Source organism: Sinocyclocheilus rhinocerous, unplaced genomic scaffold (assembly GCF_001515625.1).
Source record: "Sinocyclocheilus rhinocerous isolate Xijiao unplaced genomic scaffold, SAMN03320098_v1.1 scaffold82, whole genome shotgun sequence".
In the NCBI taxonomy this organism is placed as follows: Eukaryota; Metazoa; Chordata; class Actinopteri; order Cypriniformes; family Cyprinidae; genus Sinocyclocheilus; species Sinocyclocheilus rhinocerous.
In genome coordinates this window covers 1,868,509-1,884,957 of record NW_015644168.1, presented here as the reverse complement: position 1 = coordinate 1,884,957, position 16,449 = coordinate 1,868,509, and the positions used below count along the sequence as shown (strand labels likewise).

The 16,449-nt window shown below is 37.3% G+C and overlaps 1 protein-coding gene across 4 annotated transcripts in view; it reads left to right on the top strand.

Moving 5' to 3' along the window:
- Positions 1 to 16,449, top strand: part of nectin1b (nectin cell adhesion molecule 1b) — a 229,683-nt gene that overhangs the window by 83,636 nt on the left and 129,598 nt on the right. For all 4 annotated transcript variants that reach the window (XM_016575742.1, XM_016575743.1, XM_016575745.1 and 1 more), the window contains exon 5: positions 1,043 to 1,194. In XM_016575742.1, the coding sequence (XP_016431228.1) occupies positions 1,043 to 1,194 (152 nt within the window). The remainder of the gene's footprint in view (positions 1 to 1,042; positions 1,195 to 16,449) is intronic.

Below are 16,449 nucleotides of genomic sequence, written 5' to 3'. Positions count from 1 at the left end.
ATCTATTAAATTAAAGTGCTTTGTCATGTTGGTGGTGACACCTCTCTTGCAACATGTTTAGCTATCACAGATATTATACTTAGCTTTTTTGGCTACTGATCGCAAATGTAGCCAAACTTTGGAGCACTTAGGTTAGCGAGCAAGGTCCTTGCAGATCGATAGGTCCGGTCCTCACAGATGAAGAAAAAAAAAGCACATAGGAATCGATAGGCGGAATCTAAATTTTAATTTGACAACAAGTATCCAATTCCTGACCTTAAGTATCCGATTCTGGAATCGGAATTGATTTTCGATTCCCAACCCTAGACACCACCAGTCAACCAGACCCTGAAAGACACCACCGGATGTCATTGAGATGGAAGGAAGGAACTTGTTAAGTGGGAACAAGATGATCTGAAGGTGTCTGGTACCTGGGGAGGCATCGTTATAATGTTCTCTGATAAGAGGCAAAGAGAACATCTGCCACAAGAACATCTGCCAGAGATTGTGACCTCTGTCGAACTTTAGAAGAAGAATGAGGCAGGTCTAGACCCGCGGGGCAGTTGAACCATGAAGAGTCCAGAATTAGGACACTACAGTTAAAGTCTAAGTGTAGCCACATTGTAAGTCAGACTCCATATTTTTCTTGATCGGTTTATCTTGATCACTTGGGATCCAGCGTCAGGTGCAGCAGCCCAGAACCGAAAGAGTGGCAGCAAAACAACAAATTTTTTCCACGTGACATCTCTGCTGTATGTCTTTGTTTGTTTTGACCATTTCAAATTACTCCCTCTTTCCTGGGGCAACATTCAGGCCTGTAAGGGCCCGTTCACTCGTTTTGTAGTACCACCCTTCACGTCTGCCGGTTTGAGATGTGCAGTTCTTGGTATGCTTGGTATGTTTGTTTTAACAAAGAAGATTGAATCTGTCCTCATAGTAACAGTTGGTCTACTGATATTACCCTACCATCCCAGTCTTACCCAATGTGAGTTGGTGTTGTCTCCCAGCCAACTCTGTTTCCATACGGGTCAGCTAAAAAATATTATCTGTCTGTTTTTCTCAGGTTGAATGGATCGCTTCCCAACAATATTGAAATCAAGAACAACACCCTGTTCTTCAAAGGCCCGGTGACCTATGAGTTCGGAGGGACGTACGTCTGCGACGCCACCAATAACATCGGCACACGCTCTGGACTGGTAGAGGTCAACGTGACGGGTAAGTTACGGATGCTTATCTGAGTTATCAAGTGCGTGTGTTGGTGCTGGAAAAGCTTTAATCTGGTGATTGTAGCTCCAGAAATGTGAGTTTTGTAGGAATTGAACAGTAAAAAGAGAATTACAATAAGAATTCTTTATTTTACGAGCTCATTTACAATTTCGTTGAACACTCTTCATCAAACACACAGATACAGTGGCTACAAAAAGTATTTGAACACTAAAGCCAAGGGTTTTTGAACGTTTTGATGCAATGGAGCACTGATGATCACTGAATAATAAATAAATAAATAAATAAATATATATATAAAAAAAACTTTTTGTTAGTTCTTTGTTCTCTTGTTTTTCTCCAGAAAAGTATATTTATTTATATTTTATAAATGTATATTCTCTATAAAGTATATTCATTTTTTTTATGTCAACAAAATAAATTACAATAAATCTCAAAATGAAAGAAAAAAAAACAGCAATAAAATAAAATTGGATTATATTTAATTGGTTTTCTTCACTATATAAGATTGACATAATTCAGATGTAATTTTCCTTTGGCAGTCTAAATAAAAAGGCATTTGCCTGTCTCTTAATCCAAAATTGATTGACAGTCAGAAAGTTATTTTTATTTAATTTGTAATCCAATGGTTAAACAAAGTGTAATTGTGCTGTTTTTAAAACAACTGCTATTTGATTTGTTAGTTTATTATCTAATGCAAATGACATTCAAACATTTGACGTGTGGCTTTAGTGTCTAAATACGTTTTGTGCATGTTGAAGCCTGCATTTTTTTTTGCACTGCTGCATTTCTGGAGGTTGGCCTCCTACCTACGGTACGACCTGACATTGAAGAAGAAGAAATTGCTGTCATTTCCTTTTCTTTAATTGCTCACAGTCACATCACACATCAGGCTACGCTGCCAAGCAGCCACAAAATTCACTCACACACAGACAGATGCTCAGATACAGAATAAAGCACTCTGTCATTTTCTCCCCAAAATAGCATCACAGTTTTGTTGCCTCTTTAGTATTGATCACAGGCACTTTGCAACAAACTCACATTTCTCCAAGCTACTTTCGCCTCACCACATCTTCTCCGTCTTCTCCGCCTTTACTTGGGTGAAAACAAGAACTACAAACGAAAACAGAGCAAAACTGGAGCCGCTCCTCTGCCTTCACTCTAATTGTCATATCAAACACCTGTAGTTCGCTCTTTCAGGCTTTGCAATACATTAAGAACAAAAGACGACAATTAAAGGAGGTCATGCTGCTCTAGATTGCCGAGCAGAACCTCAAAATTGGTCCAATATTTGAAGAGAGCGGAGGCTTCTGCAGTTTTGTTCTGATAATAGCTTGTACGCCTGCTTCAACGGGGAGCTTCTAACATGCATAGCTTTGCACGCTGGAGTCGACGGCTTGGCTTTTCTCCGTCATTGCATTTATTTGTGTGCGTGGGTGTGTTTGCGTCTAAACTTTCAGACCTTCGTCATCCCGCCGCGTCTCAGCTGGAGTTTCTGGTGATGTGTTGTGGATGTGGTGATGTCATCTCATTCCGTGGCAGGTTTTGATGATACGCTCCGCAGGCACAAGCAATGCATTAATGGAAGTCTGAATGGCTGATATTGAATGAGGAGTGGTGAAGGAAAATATTCTGCAGGCGGGAAATGTCCGCCACTTATATGTATAGAGCACGTCTGCTTTTGGAAGAGATGCTGTTGATCGTTTTCAAAACGGCAGTGCAGGAAATGGTGAGAGTTCAGCAGTAGGTCACGATGTGAGTTTACAGAACTTTGGTACTTTGCAGTGGTAAATTGTATTGCTTGTTTATAGTTTATCTATTATATTTCACACAAGTCTCAACTTTGTCTTAGATGTTTCTCCAGGAGATTTTCATTTGAGCAAGTACAGATCGTTTAGTATAATAAAAAAAAACGACCCCTTCAGGATGTGGTACACGTGTCTTTTTGCAGTGAAATCTTAGCTTATTTTTCAAAGTAAATACTTTTATATTGTTAGTAATATTTCAAGATGAACACTTACTGGACAGAGTCAACTTAGGTTTAATTTATTATCCATAACATTATCATTGTATTGCATTCTTCACAATATACAGTATATTTTGTCCCCCGATGATGAAAACTACAGAACTTTGATCATAAAACTTAAGCATTTAAAAATCATCTTACTAAGACTTATTATTGGGAGATGTAGAGTGACAACTGACATTAAGTAGTACGTTTTGTCAAAATTAGAATGGTCTTTGTGTGTGTGTGTGTGTGTGTGTTTTCCTTGATTATGATTTTCGTATTGTTTTATTTAATACTATATGAGCCATAAAAATCCTCATGTATCAAATATGATACTCAACAAAAAACACATGCAAATTTTAGTTTAGTTTAGTTTAGTCTAATTCAATAAAACTATTCTATTTGGGGGGGGGAGGCTTTACATGGTTAAGAGAAAAGAAGTGTAAAATGAATGCCAATAGTGTACAGGTATAAAGATGACGATTTTTTTTATTATTAAAGGGGTCATATGATGCGATTTCAAGTTTTCCTTTCTCCTTGGGAGTGTTACAAGCTGTTTGTGAATAGATTGCCACTGATGATTCAAACGCGAGTTTTGAGCAGTGTTGAGTAGTGCTTGTTGTTTGTCGTTTCTCTGATCACAAATGCAGACTTGAAGGTATTCAGTCAATCACAACACACTGGATAGCTGGCCAATCAGAGCACACCTCGCTTTTCAGAACGATGAGCTTTGTAAAAATTTACGCGTTTCAGAAAGGCGGGGCATAGAGGAAAAAACAATAATGTACAGTATGTGGAAAATAATGTGTTTTTTTTCAACTTAAACCACATAAACACATTTCATTACACCAAATACACAAAATAATGTTCTTTTTTAGCAACGTCATATGACCCCTTTAAGTTTGGAGTTTCAGTTAATTTGCAATATCTGCTATTTTATGGAATGGGATCTCTTCTGAACATGCTTGTGAGATTAATATAGTCATTTTCTTAGGAAAAAAAAATATGGGAAGCAGGAAACTTTATCAAAAGCATCCATTTTCTCTTTTGGAGAAACACTCAAGCTATTAAGTACATCCCATTTGTGAAACATTTCCATATGAGTTCACATCCCCTCGTTTCTGTACAGATGGAAGTTTCTCTTCAGAAAACATAATTTTCGTAAAGTTGCACGTCTCCTCTCTCCTTCTCGCTGTCCAAAGGTCGCCAGCAGAACATGCACTGAAAGCCTTATTTGTTCTATCCGACCTCTGTTTGGCAATGCCTGGGGATTGTTTCCGCATTGCATGTGCCCATTGATGATAGATCCCTCCTCTATGGCAACATCTATCCTTTGATGGATCATTCCATCCGGAGGTCGTTGAACGTCTGTCTCTCTCCCTCTCTGTTTGTGGGAGAGCTCACAGATATTGAAGTATCCAAATGATACTTATGAAGAGGGATTGTTGGTGTGATGTATTTCATATGTGTATTTTTATTATTATTATTATTTTTTTTTTCATTTTTGTGCAAGACAGTTGCAGGTAATTGTTTGCAGGGAGTGTAAACACTGTGGTGTTCAACTTGCCAACTTCTGGCTCAAACAGTGAGGTGAGTTTGAGGCTACCTGGTCTGGTGCCACCAGTGGTGCAGAAATGACACACTGCGGCTTTAAATATTCTATACGCTGTACTCATCTGCAGTGTTGAATCTTTCAATTTCATCATGCCTTTTTTATGAGTTCATTATAGTTTTATTTGTAGTCACAACTTCCATGGCAGCAGCTGTTCTCCCTTTACGACTCCATATTAATCTCATTCACATTCCTGTGAGTATTTCATTAATAACCGTGACTGAGATGTTCGGCCTACGCACAATGCATTGAGGACTGTAGTCACTGCAGAATATTTTGTTTTAAAGTCAACATGAAATCAAAATGGACCCTATATTTACTTTCTTAACCCTTTAGGCGCCAGGGTTTTTTGGAAAAATGCGGGATTTTGACATCAAGATTTCAAAAGTTTGTGGCTTGAAAGGGCTTAAAGATAGAGATCTAATGTAAATTAGAAAAATGTTGGGCATGACCGAAAGTTTATGTGGGGTGTAAATATACTCATCTAATTTGCATATTATGACGTCATCACCCTCTTGAATGTCATACTATTCAGGAAATAATAGATATTGAATGGATGTTTGAACTTATTTGCATGTCTTTTTATCCTCATTCCAACTGATCAGAAAAGAGGAAACCAACAATAAAACAGGAAAAAGTACTAAATTATTACTGTATTACTATACTATATAGTAGTAAAACGCATGTTAACAGTAGCCTACTGTTTGATCAGTTCATCAGTAATATTCAGGAAATAATAGATATTGCCCTGCCACCCCCATCCCCGTTGGGCAAAGGGTCGAAATGATCACTTGTTTGTGCTTCGTGAACACTCTCACCTTGCACGGCGGCACCATTGCGCTGCAAAGATGTACCGGGAGAAGTCCGATTATTAGACGACCGATCGTCATTTCCAAAAGGCAAATATTCCCTTTCAGAGTCAGAATCGTTGAATAACATTTGCAACACACACTCACGGTACAACTTTTTATTAGGCATTTGGCGATTTTCTCTCACAAATCTCACAGCTTACCCGCACGCTATGAACTGAACTGCTTCCGCATCAATGACACGATAGCTCACTTGCTCTGCTATTTCCTCAAACACTTTGAATAGGAAGGTAACGTAATTTTGGTCTAGAATCGAAGTACTACATGTCCGCCATATAGTGGTAGGGAATACAAATAAGATATTACACCATATTAGGAACTACAGTCTATTTGATTAAGTATGACGTCTTGTCGCAATTTTGCGACTTTGGCGCTAAGAGGGTTAATGCACATTCTTGGTCTTATTGTGCTTCCAAAAATGTTTGTAATTGTTTATCTAAATGTAATAACTTGTTTCGCCTCTGAAACGACTTTTCTTATTGGCTGACGTCTCGAATCTTTCTTACATTTTTTAATCCTATAACCATCTGGTTCCATTCTGGTGTCCAACTGCTACTCCAATCAATGCCTGATGGTGATGCCTTATTTTTTATTTATTTATTTTTAATTTTTTTGATAAATATCTTGACTCAGAAACACACCAGGTTAAGTGAAATGGGTTGCAAATGGCTTAATGACTTTAAGGCAAGACACTACAGGCAAAAACATGTTTTTTTTTGTGTTTTTTTTTTTGTCATGCACTAGTCAAGACTAGTAACGTTTTATTTCAAACTAGTGAGAAGAAAAAACTAATTTTTTAATTTTCTTTAATTTTATATTAGGTTTATTTTTAATTATAATTTTATAATTTTGTTATTTTATTTTATTTTACTGTTCTTTATTTATTTGTGTCTGTACTGTAGTTTTAAAGGCTGTTTTCTCAGAATTAGTTTTTTTTCCTCATTCACAGAGCCAAAAATCTCCACTTCAGTAACACTAACATACACCAAACTTCACTGATTGATTGATTGATTGATTTTCTGATTTTTTGAAGTGATAAAAAGAGATATTCAAAATATCCTTTGTAAAAACATTTGACTCTAATATGTCAACAAAATGAAACATATATATATATAATGCATATATAATTAGATAATGACTCATTTGCATATTCAACATAAGGTCCCACTATATTGTGTCCCTAATACCTGTGTACTTACGTAGTAACTAAATGTGTACGTAGTATGTAACCACAGTGTAAGTACACATTGGTACATAGTATCTACAGCTGTAATATTTCTGTAACTACACACATGAAACAACCATCCGAATGGTTTGTGTAAGTACAAATGTGTAACAGGAAATTGGTAACAACACTTTTTTCACTTCACTAAGTACTTGTGTAACAGGAATTATATAACCACTGCAACAACAATATGTATAAGAGTAATTGGAACCATTTGATCCAGGGGATGGAGATGGGTAGGTTTAGAAGTGGAAATGGGATCCATGGGGTGGAGATGGGTAGGTTTAGAGGTGGAAATGGGATCCATGGGGTGGAGATGGGTAGGTTTAGAGGTGGAAATGGGATCCATGGGGTGGAGATGGGTAGGTTTAGAGGTGGAAATGGGATCCATGGGGTGGAGATGGGTAGGTTTAGAGGTGGAAATGGGATCCATGGGGTGGAGATGGGTAGGTTTAGAGGTGGAAATGGGATCCATGGGGTGGAGATGGGTAGGTTTAGAGGTGGAAATGGGATCCATGGGGTGGAGATGGGTAGGTTTAGAGGTGGAAATGGGATCCAGGGGGTGGAGATGGGTAGGTTTAGAGGTGGAAATGGGATCCAGGGGGTGGAAATGGGTAGGTTTAGGGATATGTAAAGTGGAGTTGGATCTCAAGTTGGTGGAGTTGGTGCACCACTGTAATACCAGTGTACTTACATGGTAACTCCTCAGGAACTGTTCACTTAATATAAAGTGTAACATTCTGGACACCAACCACAATTTATATGTAAAGCCTAACTTACTGGCTGCTGCTGTGTAACATCAGAGTAATTACATGGTAAATCTATTTACATGATAAATCTAATATAAAGTGTAACACTTTCTTTACCAAAAAGTGTAACACTTTCTTTACTAAAAAGTGCTGTTAGTCCTGTTACACATTTGTACTTTCATTACCAAAAAGTGTTGTTACCAATGTCCTGTTACACATTTGTACTTACACATACCATTCATTGGGTTGTTACATATGTGTAGTTACACAAACATTACAGCTGTAGATACTATGTACCAATATGTACTTACACTGTGGTTACATACTATGTACACATCTAGTTACTATGTAAGTACACAGATATTAGCGACACTTAATATAAAGTTGGACCCAACATAACATTTCGGAAAACTTGCAAACTTGCAAAAAAAAAAAAGTTTGCATTTCCCCCTATTTACCTGGGAAATCAAAATGGACTCTATTTATTGTCTTAATACATGCACATTCCAGATCTTACTGTGCTTGATTCATCAGTCCAAACATGTTTGTATTTGTTTGTAATCTAAATGTAATAGCTTGCTTAGCCTCTAAAATGAATTTTCTTATTGGCTGAAGTCTTGAATCTCTCTTACTCTTCGATCCTCCTACCATCTGGTTCCATTCTGGTGTATAACAGCTACTTCAATCAATGCCTGATGGATAAAATCAAGTCCTGCCCTGCTAATTTTTATTGCTGAATGTCTAGATTCAGGTTGCAGAAGTAAAATGGGTTGCAAACAGCTCAGGTTGACTTTAAAGTACAATGGCATAATCTAATCGCAGTCAGTCCAGGATACCAGGAACCTCCTTGACTGTCTGTAAATTTTCACCGCCGCAGCTCTATGGTCCCTGTAGTTTTGTACCTCGGCCTGCATGGCCAAACGAGATGCTAATAAGGCTTTTCCATCTGTTCTTATCATGGCTAGAAGGAAACCTCTCCACGAAAGAGCACATATGGGCTATTACAGCCTCATTCTCATAGCAAGAGTGGAAGTGATACCTCTGGCAAAAGCAGCCCACTCAAACGCTGTAAAACAGTGTTCTGCGCTCATTTAGTTCCACACACATCGCTTCTGAAAGAGCCCATGTGAGAACTGAAGCCTCCACGTGACTGGCAACGTTGGGGCAATGGCAAAGACTGTGTCTGTGCCAGAGGGACGCAGCTTACTCTGAGCACCACGTCTCTGCCACGGTTTCTTGTGAACTGTGTAAGCGGTTGTCCATTGTTCGCCTGGCTGCACCTGGGAGAAGGAGAGTTTTGTGTGTGAAGCACGTGGCGAGGCTGGCACGCCTTTGCAGGAGCTCGCAACAGCTGCGAGACTGTGTGGAAGAGATGATAACATTGTGAAGATGAAACTGTGGAGATTTCTACTTCAACAGCTGTGCTCTCTTTCTCATTCTTACTTTCTGTTTCTTTTGCGTGTGACCAGCACATTTTTTTGTCTCTCTGCCTACCAGCGTTAATCCAGTCAGCAAAATTGTGTCAGAAATGTTGTGTGATGTTTATTTATTTGTTGTTTTTTTGGCAACACTAATAAAGATGAGATGAAAGATGCAATGTAATGACAATAAAATGATTTTTAACAGAAAAATTATATTCAAAATTAATTTAAATGATTCAGTAACACATAAGACATAATATTGAGTCGGCCTCAATAGTCTTGTGGGCAGTGCACCAAAATACATGCCATTGCGCTACAGGCGTCCCAAGTTTTAATCCCGACTCGAGGACCTTTCTCGATTCCCTGCCCCATCTCTCTGTCCCACTTTGCTTCCTGTCAGCTCTGATCTGTCCTATCATAATAAAGGCAAAAACAAATCATAAAAAGTATAATATTGAATGTATCTTAAATATAATATCTTAAACATAAGTTTGCATTAAAGGGCACCTATTATGCCCCTTTTTACAAGATGTAATATTGGTCTTGGGTGTCCCCAGAATGTGTCTGTGAAGTTTCAGGCCAAAATACCCAACAGATCATTTATTATTACAGCTGGAAAATGTCATTTTTGGGGTGTGTCTAAAAAAAGAGCTGTTTTGGAGTGTATCGCTTTAAATGCAAATGAGCTGCATATTCCCGCCCCATCTCCAGAAGAGGGCGTCGCGTATATGTCTCTCCGCATTGCATATCTACAGCAATAAACAGCCGGTAGAAGCAACATGACTGAGAGCGAGAGAACCGGTGTTTAGCCGTACATATGGGAAGCCAAATGCACTGAAAGTGGGACGAAACAGCGCGATGTAACAGAGCTCGCGCCGCGCTGACCTGGCATCGGCGCGGATCAATTGACCGAGCCGTGCAACCACGCTACCAAACGAATCCCGCGCTACGAACGGCACTCCTCAGCAGCTCAGATGTTGGGAGAAAATGAAGACTCCTATGTTTAGTCTTACATCCAAACAGAGCATCGGGATTGATTCTGATTTTACAGCTGCTCGAGCGCGGAGAAAATAGAGGACAGCTTACAACCGCTGAGGGCGGAAACTATAGCAATGCAGGGCTGTCAATCAACCCCCGTGGCCCCGCCCTATGCAATGTGACGTCACACTGCATGAGAATCAAAATGGCAGGCCTAGTGAGACTGACTTGGTTTAAAGGGGATTAAAAAATGAGGAGTGGGTGGATTTTTATCAGTGTAGGGTGGTTGTGTTCACACACTGCCAACACACATTTATCTCCAAACACCATGTAAAAGTGGATTTTGCGTAATAGGTGCCCTTTAATATCTACACTACTGGTCAAACGTTTAGAATAATTAAGATTTTTAATTTTTTAACAATTATCTTATGATCACCAAGGCTGCATTTATCTGCTGAAAATACCGTAGTAATATTGCGAAATATTATTACAATTTAAAATAACTGTTTTCTATTTTAATATATTTTACATTTAATTTATTTGTGATGGCAAAGATGAAATTTCAGCATCATTACTCCAGTCCTCAGTGTCACATGATCCATCAGAAACCATTCAAATGTACTGACATATCACCCCAAATGTTAAAGGGTAGTGTATCACCCAAAAAAAAAGAAGGTGTTTCAACACTAATAGTATTAAGAAATGTTCTTAAGCACCAAATCATGTGGCATTAAGCAGTGGCTGCTGAAATATAAATTACAATAATAAAATATATTCAAATGTATTCAAATATATTAAAATATGAAACTGTTCTTTTAAATTGTAATATTTTATAATATGATGTCTTACTGGCTGTCAATCAACCCCCGTGGCCCCGCCCTATACAATGTGACGTCACACTGCATGAGAATCAAAACCACTTGCTTTAAAGGGGATTAAAAAATGAGGAGTGGGTGGATTTTTATCAGTGTAGGGTGGTTGTGTTCACACACTGCCAACACACATTTATCTCCAAACACCATGTAAAAGTGGATTTTGCATAATAGGTGCCCTTTAATATCTACACTACTGGTCAAACGTTTAGAATAATTAAGATTTTAAATTTTTTAACAATTATCTTATGATCACCAAGGCTGCATTTATCTGCTGAAAATACCGTAGTAATATTGTGAAATATTATTACAATTTAAAATAACTGTTTTCTATTTTAATATATTTTACATTTAATTTATTTGTGATGGCAAAGATGAAATTTCAGCATCATTACTCCAGTCCTCAGTGTCACATGATCCATCAGAAACCATTCAAATGTACTGACATATCACCCCAAATGTTAAAGGGTAGTGTATCACCCAAAAAAAAAGAAGGTGTTTCAACACTAATAGTATTAAGAAATGTTCTTAAGCACCAAATCATGTGGCATTAAGCAGTGGCTGCTGAAATATAAATTACAATAATAAAATATATTCAAATGTATTCAAATATATTAAAATATGAAACTGTTCTTTTAAATTGTAATATTTTATAATATGATGTCTTACTGTATTTTTGATAGTCAAATATAATGTGTTGTTTAAATCAAGAAATGTTTAGAAACTTTAAAGAAACACACATGCGTCATTTAACTAAAATGTGTGTTTTGTTGACTGTAATAATATACCATGTCAGTCAGAGTGAAATGAAATAAAATTAATAAATACAACATAACAAAGTATTGATTAAATTTAAGAATTATTTTCGACAAAAAAACTATGACTAAATATGTGTTAAAATAAAGAGTGCTTTCTAATAGTCCCTCTCTTTCTCTCTCTGTCTGTTTTCCTGTGGTTTTCCCCATCTCTCTCTCTCTGCGCTGGATTGAATTGGCATTAGCACTGGAAGGCTCAGTTAAAGCGTGTGCTGATGCTTCATAAACTTCAAACGCATTCTCTCTTCTCCCGAACAGCTATGGACAGGCCTTGCTGAGGCCAGGCAGATTTTCTTTGCTCTGCTTCTGACTGGATTATACTTAACATTCAGGCAGGGCAGAATGCAAAATGAAGTGTCTTCCAAATAAAAACACACGAAAACCAGTGAATGTGCAGTAGCCGTCTTTCATACTGGTGGAAATTTACCCAAACCCTGTGGCCACTAATGCATTCCATATGACCTGTGCTCTGCATGCATGGAACGACCGCATTCGGTGCCCAGACATGGAGTAATAAACATCTGGCTTCATTGAAATTCACCTCGTCAAACGCGGTTACGCTGCACACAATTGAATGGAAATCTACAAATGGGGTGTAGTAGATTCCACTAGATATACTGTGTTGAATCTCAAGTACCCTGACCCAACCCAGTGCAGCTTGATTAAAAATCTGCTTCAGTGGACGATACACTTTTAAAAAGCTCTGAGGAGCGTAATTTGTCAAGTTATTTGATCGCTTGTCTCATGCGCTGTAGATTAACAGTAGTGCTTTGACAAAGTTCTTCAGAACTGAATCTTTCATCTTATCTCTCATGCTGACTATCTCTCACTCTCTTTCTCGCTGGAGATTTGAAGATAAGTGTAGTGAATGCTTTATAGCTGAAGTTGAATGCATGAGGTGTGTTAAACCAATTTACGCTAGGTTCAGTTTCAGGCCACCTAACTGTGCTAGCGGTTTCCCTAATGTCACAATTAGGATTTAAAAAAAAAACAGAATATGTAAGCTATCAGTAGGGTAGTTATTGTTCTTTTTACACGGTGTAGGTTTATTGGTTTATTGTTGAATGTAGACACAGACTTTGAAGGGTATTGCGCTATTGAACATTTCCAGCATTACTGCTCAGGAAAAAAGATACAGTTCATTGAACATGTTGACCTTTTGTGAACGGCATTTAAATAGCCTGTTACAGCATGTCTTAACCAAGTTCTCATTGACAAGCAGTTTGTCTGTTCACACGGAGTGTGTGAAATGTGAGACAGTCGCAGCCAGTCAATAAGATATTTTAGATTTAATGTACAGTTATAAGGGAAAGGATTTTGAGATTTTACAAAAGACTCTACAAATTGAAATAAAACCATCTGCAAAAACTTTGATTGATTTTCACATCATCTGTTTTGGATACGGGGTTACAGGTCATTCAGCTAGATACATAAGTAAATAAATAAATAAATACAAAGATAAATAAATAAATTAAATGCAACAAAAATAAATAATGAAATGTTAGTGTAAATACAAAAATATCAAACGCTTGTTTTGAGTGATGAAAAACAGTTAAAGGTAACATATGAAAATATTAAACCTTTGTTTTGGCCATGAGATATTGTATTAGTGCATTACATTGGTGACAACTTGCCCCTGAATCTATATATTTATTTGTGACCCTGGACCACAAAACCAGTCTTAAGTATATTACTAATCAAAAATTAAGTTTTGATATATTTACAGTAGGACATTTACAAAATATCTTCAAGGAACATGGTCTTTACTTAATAGCCTAATGATTTTTGACATAAAAGAAAACTCTATAATTTTGACCCATACAATGTATTGTTGGCTTTTGCTACAAATATACCCCAGCGACTTAAGACTGGTTTTGTGGTCCAGGGTCACATTTAATAAATAAATACATGCATACATGCATACATGCATACATAAGTAACTTATCTGAATATTAGCAAAATAATAATAAAGTCAATTTAAAAGAAAAGAAAAGAGTAAACTTTATAAAAACATACTCAAATAATTCTACCTTCTATAAATTGCCTAATCTTTTAGCGTTTCCTCTGGAAAATGGTTGACATGAGCACAAACTTAATTTAATCTGTTAATTAAGTTTTTAATTTTAATTTTTTCTTCCACCAAGGTCAGGCTCATTTGCATTACTGTTACTATTTGTATATTTCCTATGACATGCATTTCCTCCAGCTCTGTCTAATGAAATTACTTGAGGTCTAACATTTTTGAGGAAGCGGTTAGCCTTCAAGAGATTCCTCAATCAGAAGAACCATGGGGATCTGTAATTAAAGAAATGAATGAGGAGATTTATGTGCTGACTGCTTTAGTCTTTTCAAACTGTGTGTTGTGTTTTTGTGTGGGAAGTGTTGAAGATCGCTAGTCTCATATGCATGTGAACAGTGAGTAAGAATGAGTGGTGTAAGATGGTCCCGTAATTATCTAATTATCGCGCCTGAGAAAGAGAAGAGGGCAAGTGTGTGGTTCTTTCCATCTGCTTTCTCTCTTTCATTTGTTCTGCCTTTTCCTCTGTCTCTTTTGCTTATCTCACCCTCAGAACTACTCAGTAAACAGTAATGTGACTTTTGTTTTGACCTTGTCTGTTATGAAACGCATAGAATTTAACAATGATTTATTAAAAGTTTAACAAAAAATATATTTTAGGGCACTTTTTCCCCAAATTCAGTGTTCTGATTTTATGTTTCTGGGTTCCATTGTAATGGTTTAATAAAATGTTGAATAATCAAAAAAACATCTAATCAATTGAGTTGATAAAAAATTAACAGTGTAATTAATAATAATAATAATAATAATAATAATAATTATTATTATTATTACATTGACAAGTATGTTCCGCTGTACAATGATTATGTATTTATGTCACAATTTTGTCAAATTACACTGAACTTTTATTTTGACAGGTTGTTTTGAAAAAATTTTTGCTTCTGTGCTTATATCTGACTTACATCGAGGTTTATCAAATGAAATGGTGAATTGCTGGTGAAGTGACTCTCAGAACAGCCCTGGAGATAAAGTTCATGTCTTAGTATTTTGAGACGACAGACACTAAAAACACGTGTGCTTGAATATGTGTAAAGAGCAGCTATTTTGTGCTTTAATATACACAGACACAAAATCCATGATCCACTTTTTTATGAATGGACTGTGCAGCATCGCAGAAATCATAGGGCACTAGTTTTCATTTCTGTGTGCGCTTGCTTTTATAAAATGACTTAGTGACACTCTGATCTCTCATCCGGGTCAGGAAGGCCCATTATGTCACCTGTTTGTAGCCGTGTTGCACAACACGGGTTAATGTGGCATAGGCGACTCAGCTCCCCTCCGTTTAAGAAGCCAAGACCGCTTAGCTTAGTGCCGCTACACGCCGTTGACAACTGTTCACGCTCGCCTGAGCAAGCAATCCCTCACACCACGGCCGGAAAATGAAGTTCAAAATGAGAGGAAGAACCAGAAGGAGAGAAAAAAAGGATGAGGGAAGTTAGAAAAATGCCCACCACAAGGTGAAAATGAGATGAATAAAACATAGCCACACCAACCAAAGTATAAATAAATAAAGGAATGCTTGTCGCTGGAAGAAACGCTTGAGTGGACCCAATATTGGGATTCGTTTGAGACCATTGAATAAAATGGAAACGTAAGCGAGCCCTTGAGGCATGAGGGTGAATGTAGGGACGGGGTGACGGAGGGTGTTTACTGGCTTTTATATAAGTGGCTGAGTCAAGGCCTGGTATCTCCCTGCTCTTCTTTCGCTCCTGTCACATGTTCTGTCCTCCCAGGCTTGACAAGGGAGCAAAATGTGAAGGATGAAAAGCAAGAGAGCTGCAGATGGCAAAACGGCACCAAAAAAGTGAAACACGACACGAAGAAAAGCCGAGAGATAGCTTGGGATATGAATTGATAAGAAGTCATTTGAGAGGCATTTCATTTGCATGAAAACGTCAGGGCTTTTAATATATTGATAGCCTCCGCTCACATCACCCAGGCTTCATTTGAAATTCGTTCACGCTGCGATTCGGAGCAAAGGGCTGATTCGCCATACAAAACTCCAATTATACAAATCCCAGCGAGTGTAGAGCTGGTCACATATACGAGGAATTATGATTCCTGCTGTTCTTATGGCCCTTGAGGAGGACGGTGGGAGGGACAGACTTCGCAAATTCCATTGTATCGTTATCATAAATTGGTACTTATATCTTAAAATGGCAAATTTATCTCACAAATGCAACTTTATTTCTCATAGTTGTCTTTATCTCATAATTCTGACTTTATTTCTCATCATTTTCACTTATTTTGTCATAATTTCAACATGAATTTTTCCTATTTTTTTTCTCCAAATTAAAATTGTATTTCACAAATATAACTATTTCTCATCATTTTGTATTGTCAGGTTCACAATTCATAATTGTTACTCATTACTCATGTTACTCAATTACTATAATTGCGACTGTCTCCCGTAACTTTTTCATCGTTTCAATTTTATTTCTCCTAATTGGAATTGTATCTCATAACTATGACTTTGTCTCATAATTTAAATTGTATATCTCATAATTTCAACTTTACATTTCACAGTTGTTACATTATATCACGGTTCTCTTTTTCATAATTCTTACCTTCAGTAATATCTTAAAATTCCAGCTTTATATCTTGCAGATGCGACTCTATT